Raw genomic sequence first — 27,983 nt, 5'->3', positions numbered from 1 at the left:
ACATAGGCGGTGAGCTGTAAAAGTCAAACGGTGGCCTGTGTCAGATACTGTTCAAATTCAATCATCTCTTTTGTGTAAAAAGGGCTTTTGTTTTTTTTGCTGTTCCGCCTCAGCGTCGTAACGAAGCTCCGCCGGCATGCAGTCTTTGCTATTTTACGTTGGACCAAGCAAAATGTGTACGAGGTGTAAACAAACAGCGCATGCTTCACATACACACACGGCGCTGTTCCGCCCCGACGGCTCCGCTGCTTACACTGATGCCGTTACGCCTCTGTTACTACCTCTGATGCTGCCTCAGAGCCGGAACGACTTTGCCCCACCATTCTGCCTCCGTGTGTTCTACATAGAAGACGGAACGTAACAGAGGTGTAATAATCCCGTCTTGAACTGGCAGTGTAAAAAGGGCTAAAGATATTTGATACGTCTGTGTATAGTGTGGAGGCCAGAACATCTCTGCAGCACAATATTTAAATTAAAATCATATTTTGACACACATTTTAACTTTAACAAATATTGCGCCTCCTGCGATGACAAAATTGCAGTAGGCCATATTGCGATTTTTAAGAAATGTTGTCAAGTGAAGTATTTCATCTTGAAACTATGATTTGAATTTGACTCAAACTGGATGATTAAAGTAACTAAAACAACTTCTTGTCGATACGTTGTAGATGTTAATATGTACCTGTTCAGAACACCCGCGAGATTTCAGAGCGAGACTTCTGTTTCTGGTTACACAAAAAGGATCTTTCTCTTTAAAAAACAAACAAGCAAACAAGATCAAAGTACGTCTTTTAGTAGACGCACTTTGATCAGGTGCATTTGCCCCAGGGAATTATGTTATAGCCATTGCGGCCGTATCGCGGCAATGGTGGAGGACATATACTGGACAATTCCAAAAGTTTTTGTTCCTATGAGTCATTGAGTAAAAGGGCCCAGGTTTAAAAATAATTAACTTCTCCTTTTAGTCTGTTTCTGATGTGTGGGATTTGAAAATCACAGGAGGCCATGTCGAGATTTTTATCAAATTTGGATTAATTGTTCAGCCCCAATACAATCTGTACATTAAAGCATGTGTAGCCTTTTTTAATATGAGATGTAATAGAGTAAGAACTTGCACAGTTGCAAGTTTAAGCTTTTCACGTCGTGTTTGTACTCAGTGAGCCTGATGGACACCTTATTTTTGAAACAATAAGATTTTCAGAGGGTAAAAATGTACAGATACCAATGTGTCGGCCGTTATTGGGAATTCTGGGCTGGAATGAAAAATACATTTTCTAAGTGGAAAGTGCACTGACTTTGCACCAATGTGACTTTGAAAAGGTACTCAGGCTGTTTTTAAAATGACTTACTGATACTGATTTAGGCCAATACTGATATATCTGTAATAGGCCCATTTGAGCCAATAATATCCCCAAGATGAACTCCTACTGACACTACAACTTAACTCTTTATGAGGTTAATGATCAGGAACAATTTAGGCTTTACATTGGTAGGGACAGGTCCGCTGCAGTCCATACCTGAACTGACGCCTGTGCATGCGGCCCATCACCAGAAACTTGAACTGGATGCAAGCTACAACTGGGAGCCAGCGTGTTAATAGAGATGAGGAGTGGTGTCTGAAAACTAGAGGCAGGTGGAGAGGAGACAGTGACAGTAAACAACTTGACAGTTGACAAGCACCTGGGTGAGGACTTATACTGTCTCTCTTTGACGGAGGGAGAGTCGACACCAAACTTCCCAAACACTTTTCACCAACTTCCAACTTCAACTACCCAGCTGGACCTAATGTAGCTGTGAGGGCACAGCTTGTCTGGACTATGATGGATTATGATTATGATGGAAACAAAGTCTGAAAGTGAAGACAGGATACATAAAATGTGTAGGGAGTTACAGTGTTGTAAACTAGAAAACAATTGTGCACTTTTGGTTGAAACACCAGCTGGCCAAAAGTACCAGAAACAGTTACCACGTTGTAACCCTTACCCCAACCCTAATGAGAACAGTCCTTTAAGCCTGATGTACAAATTGACATTCAAATCACAATTTTTTTTTTAAATTAGCAGTTTTGGGAGATATAATTTTGCAGCTTGAGAAAGAAGCAGCTTAAGCTACTTTGTGAGATGGGTAGACTGTTGCCCTTAGGGGGCACAGACTTAGTGATTGTTATGAGGGGGCTACTGGCTGTGTGACATACAGGGTCTAAGTCCTGATTTCAGCCTGTCTGGTCTCACTGCAGGAGCCAGGTTGGCTTTAGGGGCCACACACACACACAAGTTGTGAAAGGAATCATTAATGAATTGACAATGTTGAAAAAAAAACAAGAAGAGGCTAAGGGTATTATCCTTTAGTGTGAGGAAAGAAAAGTAGTGTGTGTGTGTGTGTGTGTGTTTGTGACAGAAGAGGTTGGAGGCTCTTGTAAAGTTAAGTCTGAGCTCTAAACAGGAGCCTGGGGACGCACACTGGCAAACAGGCCCTTTCGTCAAAAGCCGTCAGACAGGTAGAGAAAAGACGCCCTGCTGAGGTTTTTACTTGCTAAAACAAACAGAGGGGAGCCACGCAACCTGCTGCACGTCCTCCCAATTTACCCTGCACCTCTGAGATCGCTGCAGCAGGAATGTGAGAGACGGCGCAGAGGAGGGGCGCTGGCTGCTGGGACCCGTCAACAATGACCACCTTCAAAAAGTTGCATACACATGGGCACTGCAAAGACAATGCCGCTGCAATTTGTATTTCACCCAACTCTTTTCAGTTTCAGGAATGTCAGGAATCCTAGCCTGGCCATTTGATTGTGGAAAAAGGAGGGCTCCCTTTCTGAAGGAACAGAGGGGAATCTTGGGAGTTGGGAGTGATGGTCAGGGTCCTTTCTCTTTGATGCTTTTTTCCCTGCTCCGTGTTTAGCCATGAGCGGAGACAGTGTGAAAAGTTGGGGTGCTGCTCCAATGGCGCCACTTGTGTGGGATCCCTCTCTATATGACTGATTAAAAGACCTCTTTGTGCCATGGAGAGGAAAAAAAAACAGAATTAATTGCAATAGAAGCAAAAAGAAAAAGTGTTAAATGAAATGAAAATCCAAGTCACAAGAGCACAATGGGAGCCTGGGCTTTATGACCCCTCGTCCTTTAAGTGTTACCATAGCCTGTTGGTTTCTGCAGGTTAAAAACAAGTGTACTACAAGTGTGGAATAATCACAGAAAGCAAGAGTGAGAAAAATATCTTATTGCAATTCATCTGAGCAACTCTGTATTTTTCTTTATTTTTTTTAAACATTTTTTTTAATGTAATAGTTTATTTGATGAAAAGGGACAATGTACATTAATCAACATTCAAACAAAATATTTTTGCCTTTTGCCAGATGTTATTGGCCTCACACTTAAAAGAGTAATATGATGGGGACTCTCTTCTTGACTGTGGTACTAACTTCCACTGATGTGATGCTCTGAAGGAAAAGACGGCCTGCAGATCATCTGAATGGGACTGTGCAGTCCCCCCTAAACTGCACCTCTAGTTGCTCTGTTTACATTACATTTAAAGATGATGAAACCAGACAGAGGAGGAGGAGCTTAACCATTCATGATCTTATTGGCAGATATGTTTGAATTTAATGAGGTTTTCCCAGCTAAGCAGATTATATTTATTTATGATATGGCAATGATGAAAGCAGAATGGTTTATTGTCCTTAGTTTTAAGTGCTTGTTTATATAATGATTCCAGTGGTTTCAATGCTGTAGAGTGTGCATTGGACCAACTTGTGAGAGAACAGGTGATGTGGAAGAGGACCATTGAGTGGAAGAATTACTTGCCTAAATCAGTTGATAGAAAGATTCTGGTGAACCTAGAATTTGCCAAATTGCAGACCTTTTTAATGTTGGTTTTGAAGCTGAGGTTTGAATCTATATGTACTCCTAGATATTTTTGGACCGACAATATTTAGTACTACAAGTTAAGACATTTTTTTCAGCAACAACCATGTTTGATTTGAGCTGAGTTCTCTCTGAGTCTGAATGGTAAGGTAAGCCCTTACAAAAACTTTTAGATAGCATGTCAAAAATAACATTTTTTTTATCTGATTTGATAAAAAATGACGACAGACAGTGAAGACTTCTGTCAGTCCTAAAACCTGTATAAATTTCTCACAGAGCCATTACTACTTACAGGGACAGGAAGTGACTGCTGGAAGCTTGCGGTGTCCATTCTGTGATCTGGCTGTGTCAGCAGCTGTTTTCCTGGATGCTGTTTGGTGCTTAAGATGTAACAGTGACTAGTTTATGATGCTTTGGCTCAGATGGAGCTTGACTTAAAGGGACATGAAGCTGTGCACTGAACACTGAATTTTGACATGAATCTGCTTTGTTCTGTGTTTTTACTGGTCTATTCACAGGGTCTGGAGTGGAGGTAGCTTCTACTGATAATTTAGAGACTTTCTGATGGACGAGTCATATCATCTACTTTTTGATTGTATGCAGATATACAATCCATCCATCCATCCATCCATCTATACCGGGGGGCCGGAGACTATTCCAGCTGTCATTGGGCGAGAGGCGGGGTACACCCTGGACTGATCGCCAGTCAATCACAGGGCTGACACATAGAGAGAGACAACCATTCACGCTCACACTCAGACCTACGGGCAATTTAGAGTCCCCAGTGAACCTAACAAGCATGTCTTTGGACTGTAAGAGAAGGCTGGAGTACCCGGAGGGAACCCATGCATGCACGGTGAGAACATGCAAAGTCCACACAGTAAGACCCACTTCGTCCGAACCAGGACTTTAACTAGGAACCTTCTAGCTGTGAGGCAACAGTGCTAACCTGCACTACCGTGTAGCCCAGATATACAATATATTATTTTAAAGTAACCAATTCCCCAAAACAAATACATTTAGTAAGAATCATAATGCTTTCTGGATTTTGTTTTTGAATAAACATAATAACGAAAAGTTAGATGTCACATTGTTGTGTTTCAGCTACACAAAGCACTTTGTCTTTGACAAATAATACAAAAAGTCACAGGTGACATAAGGAAATGCAGGTTTTGTTTAACCTTGCATACAAATATCAGTCAATATAATAAACTCAATCTCAATAAACTCTCAAGACACTACAAAAAGAGCAGGTCTAGACCATACTTTTTAAAATACTATTTAGAGAGAGACCCAACGTGAATCCCCCATGAGCAGCACTTAGCCTCGAATGGATGGGCCAAGAGTTTGATAGACTATAGTTTCTCTTTTAAATCTAATAAAATAGTATTACGTCAAACCACATTACCTTGCATATCTTTAAAATACAGCCAAAAAAAGTAATATTAAGTTTATTTTGGAGAATTTCACTTAAATCAATTTCCATGTTGGGTCCAACAGTTTTTCACATCCAGCCACTGAGAAAAACAAATCACCTGGACGAAAGGAGGCATAAAGTATCCAGCTCCGCTTCACCTGGTAACTATGTCAATTTCCCCTCGCCACCTGCAACCTGCAGAATAACCTGCCCACCCATCCCTTCCTGCACTCTCCCTGTGTGTTTCTAGCTTCTCCCCTCCTCAGATTTCCCAACCATTTTGAAGCAGGAAGCAGCTTCCTGTTTTGGCCTCTTTTAATTGGTCCAGGTAAAGCTGGGAATTACAGCAGCCTTGGCAGGGATGTATCAAGTTTAAGCCTCGCCTTTCAGAAACAGGAATTTTCAGGGACCCCCTATTTTGAAGTCTTCCTTGACCAACACAAGTGTGTTCCATGGTGTTTTCAAACCTGAGCTTAGCTCTCTATGAATCAATAAAAGGACAGGCTGTTGCTGTTTTAGATGAAAAAATCAACCAAAGCCATGTGAGAACATTAACCTGGCAAATGAGGTATAAGAGAGCACAATACAGAATTGATGAAACAAAGTGTGTTAGGCCCATAACACACTGGATTCAGTTGAGCTGATGTCCAAAACTAGATGTGAAAACCCTAAAACCACAGTCAATAGAATATATTAATGAACATATATAAACCTATAGAAAGAAGCCAGTTTAAATGAACACAGATTTCTAACAAAAGTCATATATTGCACTATATATTATTATACTATTATTCCATATTATTGCAATTTTACATCATATTACTTTGAAGTACTCACTAAATATTCCATATCATACTACATTATATACATACACATACTGTGATATACCATACTGTATTTTATTGCCAATTTTATATTTCACCTTATATTGTACTATACAGTATGTTATATGTTATACCTCACATTATACTGTACTATTTCATACTGCTAAAATGTTGCTGCTATTCACCATACATGTCACTTCATCATATATCATGTCACTTTAGATAGTTACTTTTGTAAATCAGTTGTATATACCTGTTTTATTTTATCTATTCTTATTCCTATTTGTATTCACATTCTCGCTTTTTTGTCTTTGCGCTGTTGCAACACCCGAATTTCCACTTTTGGGGATCAATAAAAAAATAACTTATCTTAAGTTGATGGTCCCTGTCATAAGCGCTTAGAAATGACAGGACAAGAGAAGAAGAATGTGTTTGTATATGAAACTACTACATACTGTGCATGTCCTGTTTAGAGTAGTTTCAGGACTTACCGTTCAATATCCCAGATGCGGAGAGGGGAGAGGTTCTCACAGCATGCAGTGCCTGTTACAAAGGAGCTGTACAAACAGAGAGAGAGAGAGAGAGAGAGAGAGAGAGAGAGAGAGAGAGAGAGAGAGAGAGAATGAAATATGTCACAAAATTGTTTAAACCAGCTCAGCTTACATTCTGCAATACAACCCCAAGCGATAATGACAATAATGGCAGCAGAAGAAATATATTATCATGTAGACCTTGTCTTTCATATCTCAGGTAGCCCATACTGTCGAGAGGGTTTTCATTCATTCATTTCATATGGCCCACTGATGAAAGCCTTTGCATTTGCAGTATTACAGACTGAGTGCCTGGTGCGACTTTTGCAGAAAAGTTTTCTGCCCAGTTAGTGACGCGTTTTCCATCACCCAGCAGTGGTTGGTCTGCCAGAGACGGTAGGCGGAGCTAAGCGGCTGCTTTTCCGGTCTCTGCCTGTGTTGCGAGTAAACAATGATCTACTATGGCTGAACAATCAAGATAAGATCGATGACTTCAACTTCAAAAATGAGTGAAAATCCACTCAGATGAAGGCAAACAGTCTAAAAAGGAAAGCGACTGTCAGTGAGGAAAATCAAGAGTTACAACTGGAGACGCCACACATGCAACACCGCCTGGATATCTGGCAAGTGTGCTCCCGCAATTACCGTTTATTGCCATAGATGCTGAAACTGAGATCTTCAAGATTATAACTTTAAAGTCATCTGAGAAAAAAAAGATTATTATTTCAGAGAACTTAAATGTCACATTATATAAAACCGTATTGTGTAAAAAAAACGTGTCTGTCTCCTTCAAAATGATGCCAAGATTGGCCTTACTCCCCTCATTAGTGTTTGAAACTTTAAATTAGGACCCATGTAAAACATAACCTCAACACAATTTATAGTAGTTTAAAAATTACTATAAAATAGAAACAGACATTGATAATGAGAACAACGTCATCATTAACAAATTGGCAGACAAAGACTTGAATATTTGGAATGATGCTGGCACAAAGCAGGACACAAGCACACTCTTTTCACTGCTTCCATCCAGCACACATTGTTTCCCAGCAGAAGAAAAGAGAAGAAAACTACAACCGTTGTGATCCTTTGATTGGAGTGGCAGGTTGGAATTAGCAGCCTAGGTATGCACACTGAATGTTATGCATTTGGGAGGAGGGGGAGCGGTGAAAGGAGAGGGGAGGAGCGCTGTGGGAGTGGGCCAACGGGGTGTGTTTGGGTGTTAGAAGCTATGTAGAGGGTGGGGTGGTGACCAGGGGTGCTGGTGGTAGGGGGGCTTCTGTCGGGTCTCAGGGCTTAGTGCCCTCCTACAGGGTTGACGGACAGGGGGGAGGACCCGCCTTTTACACACAGAGAGACACTGACAAATGCTGTTGGCTGGATGGGAATAGTGTAGATGGAGATACAGAGACAGATGCAGAGAGAGAAATTATTATTATACACTTATTATATAAACATTGCTGTTATATATAAAGGGGTTAGAAAAGATGCCTGTTTATTTGACCCTAACCGTAACCCTTACCAAAACACAAGCAAGTAAATTTACTTTTTTCATACAGTGATTCTTATTGCCTGTTGCCGCTGTCACTGGGTTTGACAACAGGAAGAGTTTGTATTTTCCCTGGCAAAGTTTTGAATCAAGCTTCATCAGTCATTCAGCAGATGAAGGGAATAATGGGATATGAAAGGATTCAAAACTGCTCCTGAGTCTGCCCTCTTCCTCCAAGACAGGTAGGTCCGACACAGGCAACACATTGCAAGATCTGGCTTCTGAACAGGGGGTCAGTTTATAATGCTACACTTTCTGTGTGTTGGCCCTTAAACTGAGCTATTTCTTGCTGTTGTGAAGTGGATGCAGATGACTTCAGCTTTCTCAACAAAGTTACTGTTGCTGAGCAACCAGTCTGTTAGCAGAAGCTTCATCGATGTCACATACTGAGTATTAAACTTAGCCACAAACAGATACCTTACCTCCTGTGTCCTGCATACACACGTTTGAAAAAAGAAAAATAGTATTTAAAAGACGTTGCATCTTTCTTTCACTAACTTCCAGAACAAATGCTGGCAGGATCCAAATCTCTATGACTCGAGGCGTACTGCTTTTACATCATTTTGGCACTATTTCACCTGACGTTTGGATAAGCACAGACAATTTCAGGTACATAGGTACACTTTAAAAACATATCTGTATCAACTGCATGTAGCTCCTACACGGTTATAGATTGAATGAATTAGTTATTCTTGACGGTATAAAGGAAAAATAGACTATTTGCATTTGCAGCCTGCAGATAATCCAGAAGGCTTTATGTAGATATGTTCAGCTATAAGAAAATTCCAGAGATTGTTTCAGGGACTGAATGTATGTATATTCAAACCAGAAACCACATTTATGTTGACCCCAAGGTTAACTCCCTGCCTGTAAACCACAGTGAAGGGAAGGAAGCTATTAGCTCCAGCTGCGGTGGAGCATAGATCAGGAATGCTGTCAGAATGTGACGCAGGTCTGTGCCTTCATTTAATTACATAGACAAGATGACACCTCGTGCTACTGTCTGGATTTTTATAGTTAAAGTAATTATTACATAATACATTATTGCAAGTAACAATTAGAAACCATCCATCCATTATCTATACCGCTTATCCTGTTCAGGGTCGCGGGTAGCTGGAGCCTATCCCAGCTGTCATTGGGCGAGAGGCGGGGTACACCCTGGACTGATCGGCAGTCAATCACAGGGCCGACACATAGAGACAGACAACCTTTCACATTCACGCTCACACCAACGGGCAATTTTAGAGTCACCAATGAACCTAACGAGCATGTCTTTGGACTGTGAGAGGAAGCCGGAGTGGAGGGAACCCACGCATGCACGGAGAGAACAGGCAAACTCCACACAGAAAGGCCCCCTATACGTCAGAACCATGGTTCAAACTAGGAACCTTCTAGCTGTGAGGGAGGATGCAATTGAACAATATTGTTCCAATACAGAGCGTGAAACTGGAGAGCTGAGTTTGTAGCTATTGCTACTTTTCAAAACTTGTGTCTCGGTGGGCTTTTACATACAGTATACAGTGCGTTCAAAATAAACAGCTTTCAGTATCATAAAACAACAATATACTACAGTTATGGTGAGACAATGCAAATGTGATGCTTAAACTCATACTGTCATACAATATGAAAAAGAGAAAATCATACAGTGCAAATCACTGCCTAGCTGCCTGAGTTGGTAAAAGTGCCTCAGTCATTGGAAACAATAAAGGTTGCTTTTAACTTTTATGTTTTTCCAATTTTCTTAACTTGTTTTCAAATTTGGGCTGTGGCTCTGAGATTGATCCTTAGAACAGGAACTCATTGAACTCATCTGCTTCTTTATTTTATGTCTTCGTTTAAAACATTTAAACTGAACTGAAAACAAGGTGATAATATTGCAGCTATGGTGGACCTCATCTAAGGCTGAAGATAGGATCTTTGCTGCCTTGATAGGTGGCGTTAGCTAAAGCTGCTGAATAAATGACTGTGTCATCTGCATAAAGTTGGAAGACAGCCTCTGGGCAGCTTGTAGACAGGTCATTTATAAACAAAGTAAAAAGCAGCAGACCAAGGATTGAACCTTGGGGACTACCCAGTCTGTTCTAACAATGAGAAAGACTGCATATTTTTTTTAATTGAAAAAGGATTGTAAAAATGCTATTTAGCCATCCAGACGCTAACAAACAGAGCTGTGATGGAAGGATGCTGTTGGCATCAAAGGGATGGTGGGGGGGTGGGGCTAAGTGGGGCATAGAGGCAGCTGTCAGTCTCATTAAGCTGCGCGCCCATTGGCAGTCCCCCGGTAATTAGTGTTGGGTAAACTCATTTACGCCCCAAATGGGTCGAGCAGGGCCTGGACCAGTATGCATGGTGGGTGACCTCTGACCTGCGGGGTTATGGTCACACTCACTATCTGGACCCTATTACTCTCCATTACTCACATTACTCACCCCTCACTGGGCTTTGGCACTGGCAGAGGCAGGACAGGGGACAGCGGACATACAATGAAAGAATAACTCCCCCTTGTCTCCCCAAACTCTCTCACCCCTCTGAAGCGCCAACCAGACCTGATCTGGGGTCAGGGCTTGCACTGATATTATAGCTGCTAAGGTCAGAGCCTCTCTCGCCTAATGTGGGGCAGGTGCCCCCCCCAAAAAACACACACATATTCACACACGCACACACAGTCATGTCTTTGGCCAAACATAGTCACCCTCCTCTGCCCAGACCTGTGCCTCCCCCTCCCTCCTCTCATCATTAGCAGCACGCTGGGCCTCTGCCACAGTTTGGGTAACCTCATCAGCCGGCTGTATTATCTAAGGGCCTGTCCAGCAGTGTCACACAAACTGACTGAGTCCTCAGTGGGACCCCAGCCACACAAACACACATACACACACACATATACAGTACACACACACACAAACACAGAAGCACAAAACACAGATATGAAGAAACACATCTAAACACACACACACACACATGCACATGCACACAAACACGCACACACACACACACACACACACACGCACACACACACACGCAGACAAAGTGTGAGAGCCCCTGCTGGGGGTTGAGTCCAACAGTACCAACATTGTTAGCTCCACATCAACACACTGGCCGTGCAGGGAACGCTTTCCCAAGACCACCGCTTACTCACTGCTGCTGTCCAGACTGTCAGCTCTGATCTCAGATCAGGACATACCAACAACATTGGAAGGACAGGAAGCCATCAATACACCTGTGCTGGTCTGTAGGATATTTAATCTGCCATCAAAAATCTCTCAAAAACAAACTCTGGAGATCGACTTGTTTGGTTATATTCCACAGTGAGAAATAGTTTATTATACACCATCACTATACTACTCTCTATAAATCTTGTTCCAAAGTTTCATATACTTACAATACAGCCTATTTATTATTCCTCAGTATGGACATATCTGCATGTGCATTTTCTCTTTGGAAAAGAAATATTGATTCATTCCAATACCTAGAACTTGGATAAAAATGAACTGTTAAGCATTATTAGAGTCTAGTGCACGTGCACTGCCCCAGAGCTCAGCCTGCATGTGAAGGCTGATGTTTGATCATAAAAATAATCACTTTGTTCAGACCACTTTCCTCTGGGTTTCATCCAGTCATCAAAAGTACTTAAAAATTGAAGAGATGAACATTATGTCCCAGAAATGTTGCAGACACAAGTTTTAAGAATATCAAATAAATAAGTCATATCTTGAAAGGCAGATCAATAAATCTGATTCATCTTTAACGCCCTTCATGGACCCTGACAATTCATCATATTAACAGTAATGCTCTGACATAACCAACTATACAGGTAGCCAATCTGTCACTGGGTTGACTCAGACAGACAACCATCCCATCATGAATTATACGGTCACTTTAGAGCTGCCAGTTAACCTAACCTTCGTGTCTTTGGGCTGTGAGAGGAAACAAGACGAAATCCATGCAGACACTGGGAGAGTCTGCTCACAGAAAGGCCCCACATGATCCATGGACATCAACCTAAGACCTTTAGATTGTCTGTCCACAATGCTCACTGCACCATGAGCCCCAGATAAACATATTACTATATATTTTTATTATATATTATATATAAGATGACTGTTGTGTAGTTTTATATTTGACTCTACAAGGACAAAGGAGGCATGTGACTAAAGCTTTCAGTGAGGAGTTCATCTAAAGATATTATTAATCAGATAATTCTCAGATGATAATATATTAAAAATAATTATTGCATGGCTGTGTTAAGAACTTGGTTGTAATTGTAAGTAAAAAGCTGTGTAATAAGCAGGATAATGTACAGTGAGCAGGTTGTTATTGCGGATGAACCGCTTCAGGGTTAGACAAGACCCCTCCGCGAATCCTGTCGGGGTTCCATTCCGCGATAACAACCTGCTCACTATACATCATCCCTTACAGAGCTACTTAAATGTACATAACATCTGTAGTCAAAGTTTCACGTCTGAGTAAAATGCTTTCACCAGGTAAGGATAATTTTGTGCTTAACTGGTCTTTCAGATTTTTTAGCACCATTAAAGTAACAACATTAGACTTCATAAAACAACATTAGACTTCATTTCAGTTGTCAGCAATCAGGATCATCCTGAGTAACAGTTTCTCTGAAGTCACAGCCCTTTTAAGCTGTTGATGAGCACGAAAGACATGATGTTCAAAACAACTGTTTTGAGGTGGAGAAGTTTAGAGTTCATATCATGAACTGGGCAAAAAGATGCACAACTACATGGAAGGTTAGATACCAGACAAGTTAAGGTATGAGGCTTCTGTGCAGTAGCAACATTCAGTTGCATTGCTTAGCAGGTTGATATTTTATACAGATTCAGTTGTCATGCAGTGGTGTGTTTTGGTCCATTACAACAAAAATGCTGCTAGTCTAGTATGAGATACCAGAGTAAGCCAACACCACATCAAGCAAGATGACAGCTGTAATTGCACAATTTTGTTGTTTGCCAGCTTCTATACTATAAAGGATCTCTCCACAAAGGATGTGAAAATGATGGACATGAAGGACAGTAACTACTTATTATTTCATAAATCTCAATTATTTTCTCAACAGATTCGTTAACTAGTATATTTATTTATTATAGTTATAAATGTGGATTCAAATTTGCAAAGTGGCACTGCTCCATTTCTGTGTCACTAAAACAAATCCAAACCCCCTAAAATTACTTTACAGTGATGGAAATGAAGCACTTGCTCATGGTGGACCTGTGTTGTGTCTCTCTAAAGGGTACGGTGTAGACCTGCTCTTTTTGTAAAGTGTCTTTGGTTATGATTTGGCGCCATATCACTCAAAATTGACTGATTGATTGTAACACAAGCAGCAAATCCTCAACATTAGCAAAGCTTGAACAAGTGTTGAACAAAGTTTTTTCTTCATACATGTTGACAATAAATTATTGATTCAATTAAACTAATCAACTGTTTATGCTCCTAATCACATCTTAATATAAATAATACTTTTTCCAAATCTTACCTACAAACCTAGACTTCTCAAATGTTGGTATTTCAGCGTGTGGAACCTGGCTGTGATGGCACCCTGACTGACAAATAATTTAAATTCTTGCCTTTCATAAAGGCCGTCTTGACTTTTGTTGGAATTAGGGAATTCCAAACAAGTCTTCAATTAAGAGCACATAATACAAACACAAAAAGTAAGTCAGTATTTATCTCAGCCTCTGCCCCTAGGACCAATTACACATGAATGCAACAGAACAGCCCACATCCCCGCTCTGGGAATGTGGAGGCATTTGGCTCTGGACTCCAGGGGCGGTTTAGCTTTGCCCAGTCACCCCCCCGACACCCCCACCTCCCGTCAGAAAGAGGGTTGTTAATTTGTTGCGCTTGACCCCGGGCTTTGTGCCTGACGTGTATCTAGTTTGTAAAAAGTGCTTTTATCTGCTTTCTAAATATGTCTGAGCTCAAAGGGTTATGATGCTTTTATATCGGTCAGGGAAGGAGACAATGGCCAAAGGGTGCAAGTGCTGACCCCCGCTGACACACACACACACACACACACACACGGGCACACACACTCTCTCTTTCACTCACAGACTCTTCTCCCTTGCTCCCTCCAGTCCTTTCTTACACACTGAACAAACCGCTATGCATGGGCAAACATATGCATGCACATAAACATGCACTTTCTCTCTCTTACAAATTCACACTGTTATGCATGGACACACAAACACCCGCACACACACACACATATGCCCAGACCCTGTTGTCCCTTCCCCACCCCCCTGTGGTCCTTTTGGCTTCTGTTTGTGTCTCCTGTGTGTAGGGTCACAGGGACATTCCTCAGCTGGCCCCTCAGCTCTGTTCATCCGGCTGGAACAGACCGGGACCCAACACAACCGTCCACACTGGACACACACACCAGACACAACAACACGCTACGCTAGCTGACTCTTGAATCACGTTCGGTCCCAATTATACCTGTATAATAATAAAACAAAAAAAAGTGTAACACAAAGTCCTGGTAAGTTGTGTAAAAATACACTTAACCTCTTAATGCAAGAATGCAGCCATGGTTTCCTTAAATGACATTTAGTATAATGGTTTTGTAAATGCTAAAACATTGTGTGAGTGGAAGTCAAGTAGAGAAGAGTTACACACACACAGTGAAACATACAGTATCTAATGTTTGCTTATTTTATAACTACAGAAATGGATTTTGTCTGTCTGAGATCTCCGTGTGTTGAACAAATGGCACGTTCAGTGGCAGGTCTTTAAATCATTATATGCTAAACATTACTTAGCATATAAGTTAATTATCATTTGTAATAATGGAATATTTATGTCCATGAATGGATTTCCTTACTGATATCTGCAATTACTTTTGTATGATGAATTTGAGTTACAAAAGTGTAAATCCTATTAATACTGTGTTACCTTAAATCAAAGATATCAATAAGTTGAAGAGGCATCATGATTATCTGTTTAAGGTTGTAACATTTGAAATTCACATTTCAGTGAAACAAACTGAATTGTAGATACTTGAATTAGAGGCTTTACATACAAAGAGCTTCCTTTTTAGTAGAACTGCTTTCAGCTGTGTTCCTTACAAATAGAATGAGCTGTCAGAGTGTGCAGATTCTTAAACAACTGCAATTCAACTTAATTGTTTCTAAACTATTTTTTAACTTGTGTGTGCTAATGTGTCAATGTTCGTTCTTGTAAACTTTTCTTATATATTATTAATCTTAAATCCTTCATTGATATGATGGATTAATGTATAGTTTGATTGATTGATGGATTCATGTACTCTCATTAATGACTTAAGTCCTTTATCAGGAGGTTACACACTGCACTGAGCTCTATCCCGATGACCTTAGCACAGTAAAGCTACATGGACTAAATTATTTCAACAACCAAATTCCATCAGCTGATGCTTTAGATTAAGATTTGGTTTGAAAAACCAAAGAGCATTTGGAGTAAGTTGGAAAACAACATTTTTAAGTCAGAACTAGTTAAGGTCACACTCCACAACACTCTGGTGATATTTGTGGTGCGAGCCAGTGAAAGGAGGTCTCTGTGACAAGTGTTTGTATTGTCGGGGTCAGCGAGGAGCGCGACTGACAAGTTTTAAATTGGGATCCACTAGAGGCAGAGCTTCAGTGATCACAGAGCTTCTCCTGCTCAAAATGTGGTGGGAGTGACGCTCATTAGTATAATGTGCTGTATGAATAACACTGCCGCCAGTGCACATCACACACTCCCATGCTGTTAGGGCTCCACGGTGCCTGGATCAATGCACATGTGCAACTTAACACTTTGGTTTCATTCATTCTTGTTATATATAATATATATAATATAATAATTCTTAATATAAAAGCAGACTCAACTAGATATTTATATTAAAGAAATGGAAGAGATCTCCCAATAAGTTCCAGAGAAAAGGGAACCAAATTACTAACTCAAAACCAACATCCTAAACTTTTGTCTGTGTAAAACTGTAAAAAACATTCACTAAGGACAACTTTGATAAAAAATTAATACCTGGAACTTTTTAACTGATTACCCAATTAGTCAACTGTCAGAAAATATATGTACAAATTTATCTAATAATTAAATAATTTATATAATTTATTACGCCAAAAAGTCAGTTTCCAGCTTCACTACCGAGAGGAGAAGATTGTAAACTGAACATCTTTGAGCTTCAGACGGAAAGACTTAAACTATTTACAGGCAGGGCATTCTCTGTTAATTTGTTCATTATTTTTTTGGATTCACAATTAATCATCTACAAATGTTTAAAAAAATCCCATTTAAATGTCTTGTTTTTTCTAACCAGTATCCAAATTCAAATGCTTCCTGAGTCAATAAATTACTCTATAAGCTCATTCTCATGATTGTAAAAATGTTCTCTTGAATGACTGATCAAGCAATCCATACAGCCCTAGTGATGACATTGATTTCTCCTATATCGCCCAGCCCAGCCTTTTATATGACATAATTAATCTGATAAGTTTGTTATAGACCAAAGTTGTATTTGATGAATAAGCAGTTAAATGAGCATTAGAATAAAGAAAGACAACTTAAAAACAAAACTATTTTTCCAAGTCTATTTAGTGGGTTTTACTTCATCATAAAAGCCTAATAATATAACAGGTCTCAGTTTAACAATCTGAAAAACATTTTTGAATGTAATCTTATTATTTGTGTGCGACAGGCTGTATGCATGCAGCACAAGAACATGAAGAAAGACACACATCTCAAATCGTATTCAATAATATTGTAATCTGCATTATTTTCTTTAAACAGGAGACAGACTTGGACAGTTGTCTACATTTATGTTTGTGTCATGGAGGCAGCGTGTGTCTTGCAAAGCAAATACATGAAAACCCTCTTCCCTTGTAAACCCAGGACCTGAGAACACCTGTATGAGGCCAGCATGTAATGAGAGGTCTTTATGTTCCGTGTGCGCGTGTGTGCTGGAAGTTTGTCTCAGTGCATGTTTACGTGTGTAGGTGCGGGGGGCGTCTGCAAGGTGTGTCTTCAAGAGAATGTCTGCCTGTAATACGTGTCTACATGAAGCTATCTGTGTGCAAGGAATGTAAGGTGTGTGTGTGTGTGTGTGTGTATGTTTGAGTGTGTGTGTGTAATGAGGGGGTTCAGAGGGAGCTGTGATTATTCTCGCCTCCTGCGGTGTGGGTCCTCTGGCTCTGTGGGCCCCAGGGAAAGCGCCCTGTATTTAGCGTGTGGGAACGCACATTCTGCCCCCTTATCGCTGCATTGTTGCAGCCTCGATCTTTTCTTCTCTTTTTTTAACTAATTGAATTCTTGACTCCTGAGCCACAGGGACGGCTCGGGAGAGACCAAAGAGAAAGACATGAATTTCAGGCTTTTTCTTGCGGTTGAGTGGGGCAGAGCAGTGGGGGTGAAATTGGAGTGTGTGAGGTTGGGTGGTGGTGGTGGAGGTGGTGGTGGTGGGGGTGCAGTCAGAGAGGGTTGGCTTTGGCTGGCTGGGTGGCTGCTGTGGCGTCACCCTGTACTTTGATACTGGAGGTCAAAGGTCGTCCTCCCCCAGCGATGGTGAGAAAGTGGCGAATTGGGGACGGTTTATCCAACAATCATTTTCTCCTTTTAGAAATTTTCAAAAGCGCTTTTGGCCCCTGCAACATCTTTGTAGTTGTGGTTGAGGAATTCTAGACAAAACAATTGTAACCCCCTCCTTGTTCTCACCTCTCTTCAGGGTAGCTTCTCCCTTCACTGGCTTCTGCCCAGCCCCCCTTCTATACACTAGTGGTCAGTGTAGCGTACACCCCATGCCAAACCCCACCCCAGCTCCACGTCAGGATACCCACCTAGTCTGGCAGGAAATTGGTACTGAGCAATGTGCCAATATTACTCGCTTTATGTTACTTAGCAAGATCGACAATCAAAGTCTAATAAACAGGATAATCCCTGCTCACTTATATTGTTATAAAAATGTCCTTTTATGCAGCAGACACATTTAAGATACCGATCTAAAATTAGTCCCCAAAATGTGTTTCCTCAAACAACATTTACGTTTAAGCTGATTCTGATTCTAATGAAGCAGCAGAAGGAAATCTGTGTGCTACAATAATACATGTACAATGCATCTAAAAACGCCCCAATAAGAGTTTATAGAGCAGCGCTTTATTTAAAAAACTGCAGCTGGACTCGTTTATATTCTTAGGTAATTAACCAGAAAATAGAAATTAGATTGAGAAATAAGAAAAATAATAAAAGGACCAAATTTTCACACAGTAATTTGCATTTCCAGCCATGTTTAAAGCAAAGAGTATTCCCAATGTACTTCAGTATTTCACAATTGTATCCAAGTACATCTTACTGAAGTATTTTACTTTCACAGAAACTGAAACGACATTTTACTCCTCTGACGATATAAAAGTTACTATTTACTCTGCATGTTTGACATACAGGACATACGTAAACAAATGTGTACATGTATATTAATTAGTTTAAGTTAACTCCCTCTCCAGCGTCAGCATCAGAAGGCTTTTTACACGATGATGCACTAGTAATATATCATCAAGCAATTCAACACTTATCTACACAGCACAGACAGGTCATATTACTGTACGATGACTCTTACTACACAATGTGCTTCATAACGGATTGCTTTACTTCCACCTTGGTTTAAGGACATATAGTGAACATAACAAAAACCAGAGCAAATGTAATGTTCATGTAACAAAACATTATTAAAGGTTGTTCACTTTTTACAGAATTGTATGGTGAAAAAATACCTCTTTTATAAAAGCAGCCAGCAACATCATAGATTAAGACTGACTATCTGAAAGAAGAAAGCTAATGACAGATATCTCAATCCAAAACCCGACCTAATGTCCACAGAAGATAACTTTGAACTGGACAAGCAAGCACTGCCTTGTCCAAGAAACCCTATCAGCCGTGACTGTGTGTGAGAGCTGACCTGCTACTACACATTTAGAGCTGCCCAGCCTGCACTTCAACCTGTTGGGTCTTGTTTAAAAGAGAGCAGGGTCTGCAGGAAACACCTCAGTCAACTATCAGCTAACCACCTGCCCCACTTCCTATTGCCTGGACCTGCACACACCAGGTTTACAACAGGGGAGAGAAAGAAGAGAGGGAGCAAGAAACAGTGAGGAAGAGAGGTATAAACCTTGAAATACAAATTCAAATTGGGAAACTGTGTTACAGTGAAGGTAGTCGAATGACCTGAAGGGTCAAGGTGAATACTCAGAAGAAATGGCAAGCAGTGGCAGAGTGGAGTTTGGATCTTTTCCAACTTCCCAGACTGAAACTGTCAAGGGCAGGGGGGACATCTGTTTTTTCAGGGGGTGGTTAGAGCAGCACTAGAGGAGAGAGGTAGCAGGGTGGTTGGGGAAGGGAGGCAATACTCTGAAGAGAAAGGTGACCTGCTCATCAATGAATGCTGGCTAATGCAACTGCAAAAAATTCAAATGAATGTGCTGAGGCAGGAGAGGGTCCACCAACTTGCTGTCACCTTTGAGAGAGTAGGATTTGGGAGGGTGTATATTCCTAATAAACCCTCCAGAGCTAAGTGTGCAGTTCCAGAAGTCTGAGCTGCAGCTGAGTGAAGATGGGGAGGATGGCGAGCACCGCTCCAGGGCCAAATGCTATCACGAACAAGGATCTGGATCCCAATGGAGACAAACTCCAAATGGATTGACAAGATTATCAACATCTCCTTGACGATTGCTGAAGCCAAGACTTCATTATAGATTCTATTTAGCTTTACTCCTCCCTTAACAACAACAGCTCCGTTATTGCATCAGTCTAGATGTAGAAGCATCACAGGAACACTGCTGAGTTTGGAACACACAGGGACGGTAAGACAGCTCATAAGAGAGGCCAGGGAGATCAGGGCAGCCTGACTGTTTTGTGGTTGAAAGTGGCAAGTGAATATGTCAACATACCACCTGAGCTTTTAAAAACTTGCAAACACAATATACCTAGCAGAAAGTTAAATCTCATTACTGACAAATACAGCAACTTCAGGGTTCAGAACTTTCCTTCTCATAAATATGCTGAGATGCAGATACAAGACAGCACAAACAAGCTGTTGAGAACAGTGACTCAAGGCAGGCTAGAACTGAGATCTATTCCAACTTCATAGACTGTTACTTCAACGGGGAAGGAGAACAGCTGTCTGGTTCAAGGGGAGGTGAGAGCTGCGATAGAGGAGGAGAGGTAATACAGGATGGTGGCAATAGAACGGTTGGGCACCTGTTGATGGTGGGACCGAACGCTGGAGTGGAAGTTGCCATGGGATATGCTGTGGAAGGCTGAGCCCCACCAGATCAAGTTTCTTGTTCTGCCAATGTACAACATGCTTTCCAGCCTGTCAAATCTGCCCAGATGAGACTCCAGCTGCCTGCTGGACATGAAACCCTTCAACAAAACTAAAATTGCTGTTCTAAAGCTGTAGGGGAGGGATGTGACCGTTGGCACCATGATCAAGTCCACCACCTACCAGGGATAATAGTGCAAAGTAGTTGTCATTTTTGGAAATAATGGATGATGGTGTCAGACAACAATCGAGGACAAAGAGCTAACCTCCTGGGAGAATCGCTTGGACAAGGTCTTCATAAGGAAGCTCGCCATGTGCGAAGGGCTGGCTGGTAAATGCAGGCTCGCTGGCTGGAATGCAAGGTACTACTCAGTTTAAGATGGGGATGCTGGGGGTTTGCAGCCTGATCCTTGGCCAGTGCCTACAGAACGTCAGATTCAAAGAGAAAGGACAACAGCCATCTGTAACAGCACAGATATAAAAGAGAAAGCACCCAGGTGCCTGTTGCTCAAGAGAGGGCAATCTAAATGTTAGGTACAGTAAGAAACTTTTTTTATGATCATACAAGCTCAAACTTTAAGTCAGAAAAATTCAAATTACATAGAAACGTTGCGTTTTCAGGCATGGTTAAAGTTTCCAAACTCTGTGGTAGAGGAGTCACTGAAAATCATGTACAGTAGAGAAGTATCCCCGCAGGTACAAAACCAGACAGAAGAAACAGATAGCACTGTGAGAAGAAACGTATCTGACAATGTATTACGCTTGCAACCTCCTGTAGTGCCTCATCATATTTCATTGACCCTGTCCAAAATAAGCTCCATCAGTGTGCATAGAGTGTGAGCACACAATATGGTGTGGAAAAAGGAATATGAGTAAGAAAAGCAATCTAAAAGCAAAGCAAAAAAAGCTAAGGCCACCGGTAGGATCAATATCTTTTCCGAGGTGGCAGAGAATGGGGACAGGTGCGGCGTCATGAACTGGCCTTGGCATTTTACTGCAGCCACAATAATCCTCAGTACCAGACCTTGAGATTATAGCCAGTCGAATTACAGAAACATGGGGACAGAAACAGGAAGGTAAGGGAGTGTGTGGTGGATGTAGTAGTGTTAAATCTAGATTATCAGATTAACACAAATTAATTACCCTGAAATTTGTTGACTATACATTTTATGTAACCAGCATTATTTGACTAACATCAGTTGACACCTGCTGCTCTCACTGAAAGCACTGTACAGACAAAAGGAGTAGTCAGGGTACAGCAGCTGGGATGTGACGATGGTAGTGGTTTTCTGGAGAGATGACGCACGTCAAATCTGAGAAACAGGGAAGTGCTGATGAGCTCACAAAACAATGAGTGTAGGTGCAAAGAGCTTGGTGCCTCTCACCTTAAAAGGATCAAAAATCCAAATCAAACACATCAAAATCAAAGGGGTACAGCTCAGTCTGTGGAAGCGGTCATGAAAGTATTTTATGGCTCTGGAGGAAGTCATGTCAGAGAAGAAGTTATGCTGCTGTGCCTTGTGCATAAATGCACCCTGCATCTCTCTTATGATGACAGGCACTTTACGCCTCGGCTGTCGTGGGATTGCTGAAGTAAATAACTGAAATCCGAGCAACACCATATTTGATTTCATGTTTCAGTGGCCTATGTGCGTTTTGCGTGCACATGACAGGAGAGAAGTTAAATGACCCGGCCCGAGCCCGGTCAATCTAAGAATAATGGCTTAAATCTAATGTGTCAATAGCAGTACACCTGCCTGCACATCTGGCTTTTAAAGCGAAATAGTGAGAAAAATGGAATTGATTGGATTTATGTTATGCCCGAACACCAATAATAAATAATCATAATCAAGAGACTTTATACAACCTTATTGCAGCATGCACTTTTCTTTGCGTCCAGATTGTTGCCCCTTTACTAGTAAGAGTTGGACAGGCCAAAATTGCCCTTGCTATTCGCTTTAGGCCATGTGCTATAGTGTGTTTAAATACTGCCCTAAATCTCTGTAATATCCCTTTATGCTTTGATTTGGTTTGCCTCCACACAATCACAGGTCAAATCACCAAAAACATAATCATTTTATAGCCATCATGATATCCAACATTCCTCTACAACACAGACCACACGTCACCAGGGGAAAGACTTGGTTTTCTGTACCTGAGTAACTGACTGACTGAGTGAGTGACTGACTGACTGAGTGACGATACTTTCAGAGCTGTAGAGAGAGAGAGTTGCGACATCGCAATGGCGGATCATGGAGCACATTGGACCTCCACTGACGTGACTCTCTGTCTACATGGCTCTGGGTACTTTATTTGCAGGAGAAGCGAGGCTGCTCCTCCACTGCTCCTCCGCTGTCCTCACCTACGTCCGCAGGGCGCACCTGCTTTCAAACATGTTGTCATCGGCCTCATAAGGACAGTCCTTGTAACACATTGCCCACAAAAGCGCACATTGACCTGATACATACTAGGTTTTGACCTGGTGTTTTTTTTGAAGGCATCACTAAGAATGAACACTACATCTCTCTGTATCTCCATACAGTGTAAACAGCATTTAAGCTATTGGACACTAAAAACTTCTAACTGAAACACTACAAGACAAAAATACATAGTCTAAAACCATGTGTACCCATCAGCACAGAACATGCAGGTGTGGTACTCTCACACAGAGGATGTTACTTCCAAACTAGAAAGATCTTATGTCTGAGCTTAGTGGCTGAACGGACAGTGTTTGACACATAACTTATTCTATGTTGTTTGAGATACAACATTCTGGCATTTCTTAAAGCAGTGTTACACCTTAACATGTCAACATGACAGCTGACATATCAGACATTATTCCACCGTGTCTCACCTCAGCCGTGCACAGAGCCCCAACCTGTATTTGAATGTCATGCGACTACAACTGATCAAATGATCCCACTCTGTTTGGAAACTGATACTGTGTGAAGTTCTCTTCAAAAACAAAACACTGTTCACAGGAAGTGTAAAGTATTGATCAGGTCTACAGTAAAATGACTCAATCTCCATCATAATGGTAGAGCGGGTTAATGCCTATCATATAATAAAACAGTGCCTATCTTGGTTGCATCCCATTGGGTAGGGCCTTCACCACAAGCAAACAGCACTTTCTCAACAGTTTGATTTAGCATGCTTGTTTCTTATACATACTTTGTAACTTTAACTAAAAGGCCTATGCTTTAACAACTGAGGTGAAAAGGGGTCTATTGTTCTTCTAGGAACCAGCTTGAGAGGTCTGGTTATTTGGTGTGCTGGTCAGAGGTGGGTTTAATAGGTTTATCAGTGAGTTGACACCTGGTTTTCAGAAGAGTTTTAATTAACCAGGCCGGTGGTCAGTGAGAAGTAGGGAGCAGGTTTCTAATATAGGGGGGCGGCGGGCCGAAGCATGGTTTGCTATTTCAGCCAGCAAATTGGAGAATTAATGATGTGGATAATCTGCCTGTTCCTCTCAGATCTGAGAGACGCTCCCAGGCCTGGATCAGACAGACAGGGCCACCATGCATGTAGGTTGATGTACTGGATTTCTTATTTCCTTGTGTGCAACCGTTTAAGGCTAAAACTAAGGACATTTTATCAGCTACTCAATTATTTACAGGGCTTTAGGACAGAGCTATGTGAGGACAGGGTTTGACAGAGTACTGTCAACATCAGGTGTTTGGGTATACATGCTTGTAAATATGGTAACTATGTAAATTAAGTTATATATTGAGTTGGTGACAAAACTTGCGTGAGATACCATTCGTGACTAATGAAAGAAATATTGTAAAGAGAAACATCGTGTTTTTCTGTCTGTTCCTTCTCAGCATTTATCACCTCTACATACAAGAGAAGAGAAACCTCATTTTACCGACCAAAAAAGGCCACACCAGTCCACCTCTTTCCTCCTGTCAACCAAAGTCTTGAGATGTACATTAAGCAAACGCTTACCTCAATGTGGGACTAATAGCAACAGACCACACTCTGTCATACATGGGAAGTATGTCTCTGGTGCAGCTGGAAGTCAAAGTCCAAATCTAAGAAATAAAAGACACCAGTAAGAACATTGTAAAATGTGTGCATTATCAGATATACAACGACATGAAATGTATTGGTTTTCTAACCCGGGCTGTTCGGTCTCTGGACCCGGTGATGATGACTCCATCTTTAGAGTCCAGGCAGTTGACTTCCTGGTTATGACCGGATAACTCCATCGACATGTTACTCCTCCTGCTGTGGACCAGGATCTTGCCGTCACTGACAAAGAGAAAAATGGTGTATTTTTAGGATTAGCATGATATCTGAGCAGGCAGAAACATCATAACAATATATTTGCAAGATATATTGTCATCATTAAGTATGAGCCTTCTCTTCTGTCTTGTGATGGTACTCATGCAATTTCATGCACAGCAATGAACAATATATGTTGTGTTATTATTATTAAACACTTGCTGTGATGGAAGCATAATATGGCATCTGTTATTAAGAAATAAAGTCACAGAAAAACGAAAAAAGCGTGAGCTACCTTCCACCACTAATCAGGTGAGAATCTGTCACAATAAAGCGACAGACATCGCCCTTGTGGCCCGAGTAGATTTCAAATGGACTACGCTGGAGCCTCCCGGTGTCTTGCCGCTGATAGTATGCTCCTATATCAGCTGCTTGAGATAGAAACAATATGTCCCCATCCAGCTGCAGCCATGGCAACAATCTGAAGAGAAGATACATGATTTCAGAGAAATGTATGATTATAGAATGACAAGACGAAAGTTAACGCGAGTGAACCTTGATAGACATGATTCATAGGTCTCAGTGGACAGAGTAAACAGGCTCTGAATTCGCGTTCTTGTTACACTGCATATTGTCTAGGTGATGAGGAATAAAAAAAAGCTCAAAGTGTTTCAGTCTTTAAACAGTGTAGGGGTTAAATCACTCTCTTACTTTGTTTTCCATTTGAGAGGAGTAGCCTTTTTGCAGACGCCATCATACCAGTTTTGAGCGACCTTCACTCTCTCCTTCAGTGGGATGTGTGGATATCTGTAATGACAATAACAGCTTAACTTTACTACGCTTTGACCACTGTGGCGGTCAAAAAGGGCTGGATGCATGGTACAAGTTCAGATGACAATTCTTATTTGGCCCTTTTTAACCACCCCGTGTGCTCAATTTCGAGGATACACTTGATGGTTTAAATAGTCAGTTCCCCAAAATTACAAAAAAAACATATTTCCTCACTTCCCTCTAGTGGTATCTCTCTGTGTAGACACTCCTGGTTTGATTTATTCAGGTTTAGATATGAGCCTGTGAGATTTCTGCCCCACTCTAATACAATGGAGGTGCACTTATGTTAACGTCAAGAAATGTGAGGGTAATAGTCCCAATAATAACTGCTGACACTGAGGTCTGTAGATTATCCTGAATACACTGGACAATGGGGCTCCCTTATAAATGTTCTAATGCACAGTCTTAAAGTGATATCTTATCTAATGAGAGATCTATCCTGATTCTTTAACAAATCAGTAGTCCCACATTTATTATGTCTATTTTAAATGTTGAAAGCAAGAATTACCTGTTGACATCTAAGTCAGACAGGTCAGGAAACAGAAGCAGTGAGACGATCAGACACATTGGGGACACGCCAATATTTTTACTTGTATTACTTTGAGGTCACACTGTAAGTGAGCCCTTCTGAAATGCTGGTCTGATAACAACATTCACCACATTTATAAACTGACTGGTTAATCATTTCACTGTTCACCTTCATTTTATCTACAAAGTACATTTTTCTGACCTGGTGTGTTGTTTACAACCTGTGTGATGGTTTCTTATCTCTTCTGAAATGTTTTCCCAATGTCACTGCATTCTCAGAGCTCTCTAATTAACTCACAGATTACAATCTTATTCCTTTAAGATATCATTGATAAATCTAGGAATATTAGACCCCAGTTATAATAAACCACAGTTTTTCTTTAAACAACTAGTTGATCAACTCTGCTCCAAACTTTTCAATTACATATCAGACAAATCAATGATATCCAGTTGTTTTCCAGTGTGTTTACGGACCTGACATAGCAGGGATTTTCTCCCAAACTCCACCAGTCCAGAAGCTTTCATCAAACTGGTACTTTATTGAAAATTTGTACCACTGGGGCAAAATATCATTGGATAATATATGCATCTTAGGGTGGGTTCTACTTCATTACCTGATCTTTGACAGGACGTCACAGATCCTTAACCTATGTTAAAAGACATTTAGCTTCATTTGACTTTACGGTCTCAGTTGTTTACTATTTTTTTCCCCTGCTTCTACATATATGTGTTGAATCTGATTTACACAAAGCTATTCTGTAGCCATGCAGTATTCCACAACTGAAAACTAGGCTGCATTTTACAATGAGAGTGGGAGGAATGGGCTCCTAAATTAAAGGTTATCTGGTCGTGGGTGTGGCCTGAAGTTTTGTGGTACAAAAGGACACTAAACCTTTAAGGTTACCACAGTAGATCCCCAATGCCATTTTAGGTGCTCAATTAATTGCATGATCCCATTGTAGTGTATTTTATAGATTACCTACTCACTATCAAATATTTAAAGTTATTCCTGATCAAGGTAAAATGAGTACCAATAACTGGTTCTTGAATGTGGATTGTCCCGTTAGCACTGCTGCATCTGAAACATATTCAGACTGCCTGCAGCCAAAATTCAGGGAAGTACTGTGGGCTCTTAGCCAAAGTTACAGGCACACAACCAGTTTTCCTTTATATGTTAGTCTCTACTTTACCGTAACCCTGTGTCTGTGCAGAAGAATGTAACGTGAAAAAGACTAGCTACTTAAGCCCATATACTGTTTAATTAAAGTAAACGTTGCTGATGCAATGTGCAGCACAATAACAAAGTTTAAGCTAACGCTAAGTAAATCAGAGTGCGACTGTTATCTTACATGTCCGTCCCATTTCGAGTAATTCCAGTGTTTAAAAACTCTTTAGCAATCTTCCTCCACACAACGTCCCGGTTTACAAAGTAGTAAATCCTTTTACAAACTTGAGATAGGCGACACAGAGATTTGTAGTCCAAACAAGACAAGATATGATAGAGAACATCCTCTGGCAGCTGGGATAATAGCATGGTGAGCCCTCTGACAGAACTGCTATCCCCTCCTCGTTCACTCTATTTCCGGGTCCCGGCGGTATGCTGCTCCGCACGCGATAGTAGGTTTTTAAAAAATGTGTTAAAGAAAGTGAACAATATTCCATTTTTCAGAGTGGATTAAAACAGAGTAAACAGGAAGCCATAGCAGCAAAGAAGGGACAGCGCATGACGAAAACCATACGTAACTGGACGTGATGACGTATGGTGCTGGGTTTTACTGCCCAGGGGTTTCCCTCACAATATTTTCTTTCTAACAATTCCCATCTTTTAAGTTGTTTTTAAACAAATTAAATGTCATTTTGAGTCTGTTAAATTAATCACAAAAATTGTTATAAGCTAAAATTACTCAGAAACATAT

General features: G+C 41.0%; 1 protein-coding gene across 1 annotated transcript in view; it reads right to left on the bottom strand.

Moving 5' to 3' along the window:
- fbxw4 (F-box and WD repeat domain containing 4) overlaps positions 1-27,758 on the bottom strand; it is a 33,149-nt gene extending 5,391 nt beyond the window's left edge. Inside the window, exons 1-6 of the mRNA XM_069658869.1 lie at positions 27,417-27,758; positions 25,420-25,515; positions 25,004-25,189; positions 24,603-24,735; positions 24,430-24,515; positions 6,593-6,658 (exon numbers count right to left, since the gene is read on the bottom strand). Of these exons, the coding sequence (XP_069514970.1) occupies positions 6,593-6,658; positions 24,430-24,515; positions 24,603-24,735; positions 25,004-25,189; positions 25,420-25,515; positions 27,417-27,601 (752 nt within the window). The 5' untranslated portion in view covers positions 27,602-27,758. The remainder of the gene's footprint in view (positions 1-6,592; positions 6,659-24,429; positions 24,516-24,602; positions 24,736-25,003; positions 25,190-25,419; positions 25,516-27,416) is intronic.
- Between the last annotated feature and the right edge of the window lie 225 nt (positions 27,759-27,983).

Source organism: Semicossyphus pulcher, unplaced genomic scaffold (assembly GCF_022749685.1).
Source record: "Semicossyphus pulcher isolate SPU_LCO1_2020_fin unplaced genomic scaffold, fSemPul1.0.p SCAF_12, whole genome shotgun sequence".
Taxonomy (NCBI): domain Eukaryota; kingdom Metazoa; phylum Chordata; class Actinopteri; order Labriformes; family Labridae; genus Semicossyphus; species Semicossyphus pulcher.
This window is presented reverse-complemented; position numbering and strand designations above follow the sequence as displayed.